This window comes from Microcebus murinus, chromosome 8, assembly GCF_040939455.1.
Source record: "Microcebus murinus isolate Inina chromosome 8, M.murinus_Inina_mat1.0, whole genome shotgun sequence".
Taxonomy (NCBI): domain Eukaryota; kingdom Metazoa; phylum Chordata; class Mammalia; order Primates; family Cheirogaleidae; genus Microcebus; species Microcebus murinus.
This window is the reverse complement of record NC_134111.1, coordinates 53,841,729-53,854,787: the sequence shown is the minus strand read 5'-3', so window position 1 is coordinate 53,854,787 and position 13,059 is coordinate 53,841,729. Positions and strand designations below refer to the sequence as shown.

Here is a 13,059-nt window from a genome sequence, read left to right as displayed (position 1 = left end):
CCAGAGCTCGGGATTTGTTTTGCTTGCGGAACGTGGTCCTTTCTGGATTTGGAGAGAGCCCCGGAAACCCCTTCATAGTCGGGAAATACAGACGCTGCCTTCAAATGCGAGCATATTTGTTCACGTGACCCCGAGGGAAGATTGTACTGATTGAGGCTGAAACTTTCACGCCATCCAGCCCCGGAGCACAGCCAGGCCTGGGGGCTGGGAGGAGGGGCGCGGGAGGCTCGGGCCCGGGCCCCTTCCCTGGGGCAGATTCGGCTGGGTGTGGGATTGAAGAACCCTATCTCGAAGCTCCGGACCGACTCGGCCCCAGCCTGGCAGCCCGCAGTAGCACGGGGGCGTTGAGAGTCTCTCCCCACAACGACCTCTGACCCTGGCTGGGCCTTCCGCCAGATTGGTCCGGGGGTTGGAAATTTTGCAGGCGGCCTCCAGAGGTCCCTGGAGATGGCTGTGGAGAAGCAGAGGCCCAGGGTTCCCCTAACTCCGCGGCTGGGCCGCGTACTCCGCATCCGCACGCACCCGGGCAAGGCGCCCTCCCCGCCTCCTAGGCCGACGCCCCGCTCTCCCCTTCCCAGGGCGAGGCAATTACGTTGTGGCAGGGCACGGGCTCTAAGGTTGAAGCCACCGGCTCTCAGCCGTGGCCGGTCACCTCAGAGAACCCCCGCCACCATCCCCATTCCTTGGGGCCTGGCTCGTTCCCGCACTCAGCAGCAGCCGAGTCTTCGCCACTTCTGAGCTACAGAAGACGCCTAGCAGGCGGCTGGGACCTAGAGCGACCTCCGCTCTCTGCGCCCTGAGTACCCCAACCGTGTCCTTCGAGGCCCGGAGCCGCCTGGGCGCTGAGCCGCTGCCCGCTGAAGATCCCGGCGAGACCCGCGGATCCCGCAAGCCCAGCGACCGCCCGGCCGCGGCTTCCCGCTTCCTGCGGCGCCTCCTGGAAGGCGAGGAGGACTGCGGAAACAGTCCTGGCCGAGCTTACCTGGGGGACAAGGAAACTTCTATTTTAGAAATATTAAATCAGGACAGGTTCCCACCACTTTCGGAATAGTCGGGTGGGAATTCTGCATGTGGAAAAAATTAAGCGAGCCTGGGCCAGCAGCCGATCTCCAGCTCCTGGCTTGTATGGAACTCCCGCGGCCCTCTCTCAGCCAGGCCCCGCACTCCGGAATCCCGCACCACCGGGCGCTCTCCACCCCATACCCCCCACCCCATCTCGGTTTCATCGCCAGCTCTGCTTCTTAGCAGCATCGAACATGCGAGCCATGCCCTGTCACTGCTTGCAGGGTCTTAGAACAGCGAAAGCGCCCAGCAGCCATAGACGAGCTGGGGAGGAGGGGTAAGGTCCACCGCAGCCCCACTCCAGAGGCGTAGGAAGGTCCCAGAGGCCAGAGCCCCCAGACCTGTCAGTAAGCCCCTCCTTTTGTTCACCTGGCCAGGCCTGGCCAGAAACCCACTCGGTGGTTTTCCGGGGGTGCCCCCATTCCACCCCCACCTGGAGGACCCCGCCCCCTAGCCTCCTGCCCGGGACGGAGCCAGCGGCCCGCAGCAAGTGTTAATCCCCAGCCAAAGAGGGGGGCTGCTTTGCGGGAATTTGTCTCTAGGAAAGGATCTAAGCCTTCTTCAATCGGAGCATATGTTCATAGAGCAATAAACCGGAAAGATTTACAGTCCTCGCCCGGCCCCCAACAGTCTCGCACCCTTTCAGGAATTACTTACGATGATTTATCACACCAACCCGGGCAATTGTCACACTGATAAAATAGCCCGGGCCGGTGCCCGCCAAGCCCAGGCCTTGGGAGGCTGTTGGCTGCCGGGCTGCCAGCGGGGCTGGGGAGGTTTTTTGTGGGTTCCTCTCTGGGCCTACAAGGGGCTGTCTGGGTGGGTTGGAATGGGTGATGGTGGAAGAGGAGATGATTCTCATTGAGAAAAATGCAAGCAGCTCAGCGAAAGCGCCCAGAATCTGCGCCGGAGTCACTCGCAAAGCACATAAACATTTGTCATCTTTGAATAATTGAATTAATGTGCTATTGTTTGAATGTATAATTCATAACGGAGGAAACTTTGTTTCTGTCCTGACGGGGAAATATACACAACACCCCAAAAGAAATGAAAACACACACACAATCCCAAAACAGCTACCACACAGCCAGCCCCAGCTTGCCGAAATCATCCCGAAAGCCAATGGAGGCATGTCACAGAAACAAGAGAGAAGGAGGCAAATAAAGAGGCACCCAAGCCGGAGCTAATAGCTGGAAGAAAAGAACGCCCGCTGCTGCCCCAGCCCAGGTCCCTTGCAAGCTGGGGGTGAGGTGGGGCAGGAGAGGAATGGCTTTTAGGTCACCGAATTTTCTTGGCGTGCGGGTGAAAAAGGTCTGAAAAGGGGAGTGAGCAAGAGAGACAGCCTTTTGCAGCTTGCCCTGTCCTCTCCCCACGCTACTTTCCCCCAAGACGTCCCCTGCTCGCCCCAGGGTCCCCCACTCCGGCGGCAGAGACTTCTTCCCCTTGCGTTTATTTTAATTCTTCCCTCGAAAACTGAAAGAACAAAAATAAAGGGGAAAGAAGGGGCAAATCCTCGCTGGGGTGACAGAAGCAGTAGAGCTTGAGTGGGGAGGGAGGAAAGTGGGAGAAGCAACTCGGAAATCATTATCTGTTGGTTAAAACCTGCCTGGGGTAAAATTTCAACTCGATTTTATAGCCTTCTATTATGACGCAAAGAAAAATTTACGACCCTCGCTTGAAAAGAGGGCCGGGGCCTTTTCTCACCGGTTTAAGAATAGGCGGCAGATGCCGTGACAGCGACCATTGTTCCCGGTAGACACAGGCGACCGGGCAACCTCGGCCCGCGTGCGCCAGGCGCGTCCCCCAGCCGGGCCGGTTTTTTACAACTCCTGTTGTCTCGCGGCAGCCCGCGCGCACCCTCGCCCCTCACCCCTCGCCCCCTCGCACCCTAGCGCCTCGCACACCCTCACATCCTCTGTCTCTGTCTCTCTCACACACGCGCGCGCGCGCGCACGCACTCACACTCGGCCGCTCTCAGTAATTTTTCATAAGTGCAAAGCTTTGCTGAACCAAAGGTCACCATCCAAGCCACTAACAACTTCTCGCCGGCGCGCAGTTCCAAATCGGGAAGCAAAGGGAACTATTTGTCAGCAGCCCTGACAGCTAAGTTCATTAAGGATTTAAATCTGATGAAATAAAAGTCGCCAAAATATTTACCTGCCGGCCGCGCTCCCGCGCCCGCCGGGGCCGGGGTGGAGGCCGGGGGCGCCGCGCGGCCCCCCTCGGCGGGTGATATTCTTGGGATCCCTGCACTTTCCAAGTCGGAGAGAGCCCTTTGCGTGGCAGATTAATGACGACTCCGTGTTTCTTAAGGGACGTGCTGAATTAATTATTTCGCCAATCACGTGGTCGGGACTTGTAGAAATCTATTCTTATCATCTTCCTCGCACTTTGAAAATTCTCCGGGTTATGAAAGGCCCTCCCCCGGCTGCCGGCGAGCCCCGGCCGCCCAGCCCGGCGCAGGGGGCAGGGAGGGCTCCCCAACATGGCGGGCGGCGGGAAGCGCAGTCTGCCGAGGGTCCCGATTTACTGTACTGTACTCAGCCGGCTGGGCTACGGGCTCGCTTCCTCCTCATCCCTGCCGGTGATTCAATACACACACGGTATTGATGTATTGGTGGGCACGGGAGGAGCCATTAACCAGAAGACGGGCAGAGGACAATCATAAAATGTGTCTGAATATTTAAACTTCTGTCTGCGCACTTATAAATACACATGTCCACGCGTCTGGGGCGAGCCCTTCCATATATTAAGGACACATGTCTGATTTTATGCATTCTGCTCATTTCCTGTCTCGACCAAGTTCTCCCCCCCCCCATCTATTTTGGAACTCCTGCCTGGCCCCCTCTTCAAGGAAAGGCCAAAATCTGAAAAAGCACTCTTGGTAAAAATAGTGAACGGTACTTTTTACAGTGGGGAGTGTTTATTGTTGTCTGAGGGGCGGAGGGGGCGCTGGGGAAGGAGGGGCAGGTGCTGGAGCCCTCGCTGGGGCTGAGCAGCACCGGAAAAGTGAGGAAGCCCAAGATCGGAAACCAGCGGGGTCAGCTCAGAGCAGCTACTGACTGGCCCAGAACCCAGCATTCTCTCCCAGAGTTTTTTGGGGAGGGGTGGGCAGGAAGGGGTTTCTCCACTGCCACATCACAAAGACCTCCCCTCAGGGCTCCAAGACTGAAGGGTTGTCTGGGGCCCAGAAAGCCAAACTGGAGCCCCCTATTAACGGGGCAATTACTTTTTCTTAAAAAAAAAAAAAAAAAAAAAAAAAAAAGCAAACCACCCTGCAGCCTGAATCCAAACCCAGGCTCACAAAATATGGTAGCCAAATTGGGAGTGTGTGTATTTGGGGTAGGAGGTGATAATAGAACTGCTAAGCCTTACAGGGTTTAACCTTCACACCTTAGGCACCAAATAACTTGGTGCCTAATTTATTACAGAAAATAAAAAAATAAATTGCTTATATTGAGTGTTAGCTTTAGAAGACTTAACGGAAGAATGCTTCTGTCAAGGCATCAAACAGGAGGGAGAGTTTGCTACACCTTTTATTATTTTAAATATAGATCAATGAATTACATCAAAACTACAGGCAACAATTAGTATAAATAATACTTTAATCAGTGGCAGCAAAACATTGGTCAATTCTATTAAAAAAGCATCTTGTGTGAACAGACACCATGGGGCTGACTGACAATGTCATCTCACAACAAAAGGCAGCGATGGACCGAGTGAGATGGGAGTCTGAGGAGCAGTGTCCTCAGCAAACATTTCACTCGCCCCCTCCCCCAGTCACAACCCCAACACAGGTTTTTTGATGTTTTTTTTTTGTTTGTTTTTAAACACCAAAACACACACTCTGGCTCATATTTAGGGGAACAAACTGGAAACAAATAATAGCAAATGGGCACTGGAGCCTTTCCACATGTAGCTTTCTGCAGAGCACGTTCCCAGATAGAAATCCATTTCCTTCCCTGCCCTAGGTGGTTTTGGGGCCCTGCCCCTTCCTTGGCCCACTCCTGTGGGCCCAAATGGATGCTGGGGTCCGAGTGGGACATCAGGGTAACAGGCTGCCCTCTGAGCCATCAAGGCTCCATTAACATATCAAAAGACAATCCCAGGAAGCTGAGAAGGAGAGCTGAGATTTATAAACAAAGAAGTTGTTTCTCTGATTAAGTTTCTTTCCAAAGTAGTGTGGCTATGTTTGAGAAGGAGCTTGGGTTTTCCTCATGAAAACATGCTTCTTGGCTTTCCTCTGGGCCAGGGATGGTGTCAGTTAAGTAGTTGTGGCATTTGGTAGGAAGCTGGGGTGAGTAACCTGGACTTCTGAGGAGGGGGAAAAATCCATATAATAATCTCTATAATATATATGTAGTTGGATGTTATGAAAATATATACCTTTCCCCCTCCCAAGGAGTAGGTTCAATATATGCACATATTTAGGTTTTAAGAAAGAATCTTAGCAACTTTCCAACTTGCTTAAAGATAGCGGCTCTTTTCAAATTCTACTTCCAAAGACTGCTCTCCATGTTAGAGGGGAAAAAAGAAGAGAAGGGTAGTTAGAGTCCAAAAGGTTAAGGGTTTAGAGGTCAGTCTCCCGGCTGAAATACAGCTAATCGAATAGAAAATTTGTCCTCTGGATGAACCTGATTCTGTAATTTACCCGAACTTCAGTAAAATACCTTTTCAGCTTCTCAACGTGAGGGCGTCAGAAAAAAGACATCTTGACTATGTATGAACTCTGTGCTTTTTGTCATAGAAACAATGATGTGAATAATGCAGGAATATCCATCTTTAATATCCCGACGTGGTGATATTCAAGTATTGCCATGTGCAAGTCTGAGAGCCAGGCTCACCCCAAGGAGGAACAAAGAGCTGTCCCCAGGGTCTAATACAAAAGACCAAGGCTTGGAAGATACTTTAGGAGAAGTGGAATTTCAGCCTAGGGACTCCAGTGAATACCTGCCCTCAGCTCTCAGGAGACACAGAACCAAAGAATACGCCTGCAAAGAAAGGGTTTTTTCTCTCCCACTTAAATATATTTTGAGAATTACCACTGAAACCTTCTAAAGTATTCTGAAGCACTGAAAAAAATAACACCATTCTGGATCTTAAAATTAAGTTTTAAGCTTATACTTACTCCCTCTCCTCTTTTGTCCCCTTTTGGCAGCTCTAACCAGGGGTTTCTTTTTTGGAGCCTGAGACTTGGTGGTTTAAACTTCCAAAGACTTCTTCATTTGAGTATATGAACTCTGGCCATTACCTTTGACTCTTTTCTCCTTATCCTCAAGGTCAGCATTTTAGAAAAAATGAACTTTGAACCTTTCCCAGGCAAGGCATAAGAAAAATGACTAGAGAACATCTCTCCTGTTGTTTGAGAGTGATTTTGGAAAAAAATTACTATTCTCAAGGCAAAGAAGAAGGCTTGAAAACTTTTATACTTTTGCAATTTCTTCTTCGAATTAATGGACTGAGAAAAACTTCCTTAGATTTGCTTTTGTAAAACTTAGAGCTTCAGGGGGGAAACGCCCCCAAGACCAACTTTTATGGACTTCTAGATTCAATTAAGTTTTTTTTTCTTTTTTAAAGCAAGACTTCCTCACCTTACCACTTTCTTCCCACCATACAGCCCCTCCCCCACATAGGCCATATACCAATTCCTATAAAATACTGCTATGTATTTGGGGCATTTGAAGTCTTATTGGAACAGAAAATTCAGTCATTATCTAATAACCCAGTACATTGAGTTTTGTTTTCTTTCCCCAGAAGGAAAATGTTGGACCATTTGTTTCTTTTTTCCCCTTTCCTTTAATCATCCAGAACTGGCTGTAAGCACAGTGCTGAAAAAAGCACATGTGGAAATACATTTTCAAGAACTCAACTGAGTGGATCCTTTGCTTCCCTCTAGAAGGGTTAAGGGCCCCCTACACACATTTCCAGGGAGTGGAGAGGGGGTGGAGTTCAAAATCCTGGTTTATAGACAGAAGTAAGTATACAGATCTCTGATTCTGCTCCCTGAAGCTCAGTCCCTTTCATCGTTTAAGATTTTTGGCATGAAGGTGTCAGTTATTTCTGTACTCCATTTCCCAACAAATAAATAGTTAAGCAAATAATATCTAAACATAAAATAATCCATTTCCACTTTCTTTCTAGACTTATTTCTTTGGACACAGGGCCATTGGGAGCAAAATATATATATTTTTAATCACACAGAAAATTCTACAGGCAACCCAGAAAGTTCCAAAATCCTGGCCCAGCTCTCCTACATCCACTGAAATCACCTAGTATGGGGATGGCCAACCTTCTGCTTTAACTCCCCCACCTTACTAAACCACAAAGCTCCCTGGAGGGGTGGCATGGGGGAGAATGTCCAAATTCATACTGGGATAAAGCATCCAACCTTCATCAGCAAATTCAAAATCCAAGAGCAGAGATTTTCATGAGTTTAATGACTCGACAAGGTTTTATATTATCAGTAGCTCCTGCCATATAATATACTTAGAGAGAAAATCCCGCCCCCCCTCTCCTCCCCATCCCGGATCTAGGGAGGGGGCTGCCCTTGGGCAGGATGCTAACCTAGTCGGAGGGAGGCCTGTGTGTCCCAGGTCCACCCCACAGTACCTTAGAGCCCAGCGAGGTGACAGCAGGCCCGGCCTGCCCCCGCAGCTTCGGCTCAGCCTGGAGCGCAGGGAGGGATGGGCCCAGGGTCCCCACTTCTATAAGGTCGTCAGGTCCGTGTGGTGGTCCTTGGCCATCGGCTGCAAATGCTGGCCCGGGGCAGCTGAGGAAGAGGAGCAGGAGGAGGAGGAAGATGAAGATGATGACCTGCCTTTGGTGTTGGGCAGCTTGTGGTCTTTTTTCCACTTCATCCTCCGGTTCTGGAACCAGATCTTGATCTGGCGCTCGGACAGACACAGACTGTGAGCGATTTCAATCCGACGGCGCCGTGTCAGATACCTGTTAAAATGAAATTCTTTTTCCAGTTCTAGGACTTGCTGCCGGGTGTAGGCCGTCCGAGACCGCTTGGGCTCCCCACCGGTGTAGTTGGGGTTCACTGCGAGACAAAACACAGTACAGCCAGGTCAGCGCCCTGCCACTAGTTAGGCCCCTTGCCTCTGCGGCTCACTTCCTGGCCCGTCCCGAGGCCGCGGCCCTCCCCGCGCTCCCAAGCTCGCTTCCTCCCTCCCGCCCTCTCCTTGGCGTACACACTCTCTCCCACCCACCCACCCCCTCACACACACCCATTCCCCCAGGCTTGCAGCGTGGGATCTCCAAATGTGCTCCTTCTCTGGGGCCCACCACCAGCTCCGGAATCCCCAAGCATTTTGGAAACCCCCCTCTCTTCCCCCGCGTTCCCTCTGCTCTGAAAATGGAGTCCTTCCCCACCCCAGCTCCTCCCCACCCCTTTTTGCTCCCATAGAGGAGCAGCCAGCCACATGGTCCCGGCCTGCTCCCTCAGCTATAAAAATTTATGGAGAGAATAATTGTGGCGCCCATGGAAGCTCCACATGCTCCCACCCACTCGCGCCCTGCTCCGGGACACCCAGGCCAACCGGCTGGGGTGGGGATGGAGAGGGTGCTGGAGCCACCGCGCCTTACCCGAATTCACGTGCACCTTCTTCATCCAGGGATAGACCACGGCCGGCTGCTTGAGTGCAGTCCCGGGGGGCGGCTGCTTGGGGCCGCCGGACTGGCTGCAGGCCCGGGCGCCAGGCAGGGGCGCGGGTGGAGGCGCCGGGGGCGCCGGGCACGGCTCTCCCGGAGCGGCGTAGTGACCGCCAGGGCCGCTTGGCTCTTGCCCGTGACCCCGCGCAGACAGTGCCGAGCCGGGCCCGGGGCCGCCGCCTCCGAAAGGCTGCTCACCGAAGTCGGGCCGCGGGTAGAGCCCCGGGGGCTGGAAGTCTGCGCCCTGCGCGCCGCCACCACCGTAGTAGTCGGCGCCCTGCTCGCCTAGGTAGCTGCCCTGCAAATATTCCTCGCACGGAGGGAACTTTGGGTCCACATACTTGGAGTTCACCATATACGAACTCATGGCCATTAATTTCTGAAGGTAGAAAATACTAATTTTTCTCGTGTTGTCTTTTTTTCTCCTTCCATAGGGCCCTCCTACTTGCTGTCAACTGAATAAAGTTGGGTGGCCATGTGACCAGGCCAGCCAATAGCAAGGGAGCGAGTTTATCACCGGGTTGGTGAACATCTCATAATTTTCACAAATTTAACTAAATAACATACGTGTAATCAAGTGACTCGCCATGGCACATTTGAGCCCCCGCCAGATGTTAATACAGTTCCAACCCCTAGCACCCCCATTCCCCTCAGGTAATCCCAGCTTTTGTCTGCCACTGATTTTACTAACCTCACATGCCCTCTCCACTAACCCCTGCGTGAAAGCAGCCCCCCACCAACTGCGCACAGTTCAAGGGAGAATGAATCCTCCCATTGGGGTGTAGGGCAACGAGAAAGGTGGGTAAGCAAGGTTGCCTGTGAGTTGGGCAGAGTGCCCCAGGCAGGCGGTGCCCTGTCCGCCCAGCCCGCAGGAGCTGAGACTCTGCCATACAAAGACCTCAGTCGGGGCTTTGTCTTCATCAGGGTCACCCAAAAGTTACCAGAATCTGGCGGACCTGAATCAAATTAGGCAATGAGTAACTGCCATGCTTTCTACTGGTGCCCAAGCCAGGGTGTTCCCAAGCCAAAGCTGGGCCCTCCTGATATGGCAAGAAGCCTCGGCTGCCCTGGTCCGTGCAGGTGAGGGGTGGGCTGGGATGGTAGTGAGGGTACCCCCACCTCACCCAAATGCATGACAAAGGTCCCCACTTGCCTTCTTCGTAGCTTGCTTTCTTCCCACAGACAGGCCCTAAATTCCAGCAAGACCCCATTTGGGTACCTTTGCACAACATGCCCCTCAAGGGCGCAGCTGGGGCTAAGGCTAGCTGGCCTTCCACCTCACTTCCTAGCACCCCAAAACCTAGCCCTTTGGCCCTGCCTTCATGCAACCAATTAGGGATTCTTTTTGCAGCCGCCACAGAAGCCTCTGTTTAAAGGTGAGGAGGAGCTTCCGGAGAGGAAAAGGCTGCTCTATGTCACCAGGCACAGTCGATCTTCCTGGCATCCAAGGTACTAAAACAGAAAGAGGTGGCTGACAAGTGCCGGTGGCTTCTAGTCTCCACCTTAGTATCTGGCTATTTCGAAGCAATGTGAAGTTTTTGCATCGACCATATATTCCCCTAGAATCGAATCTGTGACTACGTGGATACCACACAAATTCGGTTCTACAGGGTATATATAGACAACGTTACAACCTTCGGGTCCCACCCAGAGCGGGTACCCAGGCTGCTGCCAGCCCTGGCCTCTTCCTCTGAGCCACCACCAGCCCGATGCAGCCACCCACACTTTCAGAGACAGTTCAGGTAGCCTGACAGGCTTGGTGACAATTTGCAGCAATCGAATTCGATCATTCCTTTGCCAGGGCCAGGGTTACCAAGCAGCCGAGCAACCAGAATGTTCTTCTTAAGAAAAAAAGAAAAAAGAAAAAATAATCCATCCCAGCAATGGCAGCTTTAGTACCCCCTTCCCATCAAGTGGTATTTTCCAGAAAGGAACAAATATCCTCAGCGGCAGAAGAAAATGGGGCAGGAGGGGAGCATTTTCTGCTCACTCCTTTTCCTATTGCCTGACCAAGCCAGATTGGCTGCCAAAGCTACTTCTCTAAGAACGCTCGCATGCTTACCTTCCTGGGCCCTGAGCCGGCCGGCCTGTTCATCCCGCTGCTGCTGCTGCTGCAGACCCCGAGGCAGGCACTGCTGCTCACAGGCACAGAGCTGCCTTGGGCTGAGGCCGGCGCACTAATGGTGAAGGGCAGGGCGAGGGGTCATTCGAAATCATTTACAAACATATCACAAAGTTTCATTATTTTTACTTTGCCGACAGCAGCACACAAGAGTACAAAAGTTCACGAATTTCACCCGCCCCAGTGCCTCAGCCCTGTCCAAGGCTTGTCCTTCAGTTCAGGGCACCAAGTGCTCAGAGGCACTCAGAGCCGGGATGGATTTCAGGGGCAAAGGGATGCCCTGGCTCAAGTGGGGCTCTGGATGCCTGACCGTAGGCTGAAGGTGTTAAATTGGGGGGGGGGCGTGTTTTGATTCCCCTTCCCTCCCCACTCCATAATTCAAAAATTAGTTTTAAGCCTCAGGCCTGGGCTTGGTAGGGTGGGGCAGAGAAACTCCCTTCTAAGCCTGGCACTTTACACACTTCTCACATCCTTTGGTTCCACCACTTTGGTTATTTTGTAGGTATTTTCTGGGCACCAATTCTAACAAGGGCTCTGAGGCTGCTGAATCTGTTTGTCTCAGAGAGTCACCTCAATTTCCCCTAATGCCAAGTGTTCCCACATATTCACCTTCCTGGGGACACTGGGCCTAGGCTTTATCCAGACAAATTGAGGGAGCCTCCTGAGCCTTGTGGGGACCCAGGCGAATGTACACATTTTCATATTTGTTAGACGCTGTGACCTGCATTTCACCTTATTGCTCGACTTGTTCAGACAGGTCAAAGCCAACGAGTTATTGATGAACAAAAGCGTTAAATATTCACCTCCCTCTCAACTGCCCATACTAATGCTTTTGATCTCTCGGGCTTTTTGTGCTGTGTTCAGCTACAGGGTGCTGCATGCGGGTTTGCAAGTGAGTAGCCTCCGCAGAGATAAGCACCTAAAGCCAGGTCAGCTGAAGGAGGGGCACAAGACGAAGGGGTCTTGGGGAGACCAGAGTTTCCAGCCTGGAGCCCAGAGCCGGTTTCACTTGAGCCGGCCTGATTCATAGAAGCCAACGCACAGGGCAGATCTGGTTTTCTGGGGTGAGCACAGCCCCCAGGGAGTCACCTAGGCTGCCCAGCCTATGGGGCCAAAAAACCTGGCCGGGAGCCCAGCCCCAGCTATTCCAACCAGAAGATAGGGTGTCTCACAAGCCAGGGTGCCTGTTCCCTGCAGTCCTCCAATATCCCCTCTCCCATTAAAATAAAATCACCTCCGCTTTGCAGTGAGGGAGGGACTACCTTTTTTCCCCTGACTCTCCTGCGAATATCATCATCTTAATGACGTGGTTCTCCGGCAGACTTCACAGGCCTCCTCTGAAATGAACCTGTCTTTCGCGGCACAGGGAACTCGGAAAGATCCAACTATCCCAGCTAAGGACCCCTAGAGGCTCTGGCCCCACCCAACCCCCCACCCCTGGTATGTTTCCTTGCGACACCAGCGACTCTGGAGCAGAAATTCTGGAACTGTAGTTACAGAGAAGCAGAGGGGAACGAGAGAGAGAATCTCGCCTCGCTCAGCCGTTGTCCCAAACCCAGGGCCCACACCGCTAGCTCTGGGTCCGGGGGAGGGGCCGTGAGAGGAATGTCCACGTAAAGCTCAGAATTAGCAGCCTTCCCCGGAAGCGGGCCAACTCAACACACCCGCGGCCACAGAGGATTAAGTTTTGTTTGTAGTCAATTTTTTTTTTAAAGCCGAAGGTTGGGCCAGGCTTGACCGGGATAAACTAGGCTGGACTGCAGAGACTGGTGTTTGCAGCGTAGCTGGAGGCTGGAGGCGGATGCTGGCTGCAACTCGTTAATAGGGCAGGCTGCTAATTAGCTGCAAGCTCTGAACCCAAGCGAGCGCTGTGGCGGAGCTGCACCTGTGCTGAGCCAGGGACAGGCTGGAAAGGTCCAGAAAGGTCCAAGGAGACAAGGGTGAGACCCTGTGGCCTGTTTCCTTAGGCAGGTGACTGTGAACTAGGCCCCAGAAAAGCTTTCCAGGAGCTCAGTTTAGCACCTCCACCACCCAAATCCAGTTCTGCTCGCTTGGCCAGGCCTGGGGAGGGAGGGCGTCCCTTCCACCAGCCCACTCCGCTGGCACAGCCCTTCGCCCACCACCTCCCCGGGATCAGCACCGCCTCTTCGCGATTCGAAAGAAACGGAAAGGTACTTACAGTGACGCTCTCTCATGGTCCTGAACCTGTTGCAATAAAAACG

General features: G+C 52.8%; 1 protein-coding gene across 2 annotated transcripts; it reads right to left on the bottom strand.

The window, feature by feature from the left end:
- Positions 1–4,391: 4,391 nt before the first annotated feature.
- Positions 4,392–10,251, bottom strand: HOXD4 (homeobox D4). 2 transcript variants are annotated; one of them, XM_012753429.3, is made up of 3 exons: positions 8,650–10,251; positions 8,008–8,104; positions 4,392–7,831 (listed from the first exon to the last, which is right to left on the bottom strand). In XM_012753429.3, the coding sequence occupies exons 1-3, from the start codon at positions 9,086–9,088 to the stop codon at positions 7,627–7,629; spliced, it is 741 nt and encodes a 246-aa protein (XP_012608883.1). In that variant the 5' UTR covers positions 9,089–10,251; the 3' UTR covers positions 4,392–7,626. The 2 variants fall into 2 exon arrangements, with proteins under 2 accessions (XP_012608883.1, XP_020143955.1); XM_020288366.2 differs by having other exon boundaries at positions 4,392–8,104.
- Positions 10,252–13,059: the final 2,808 nt, after the last annotated feature.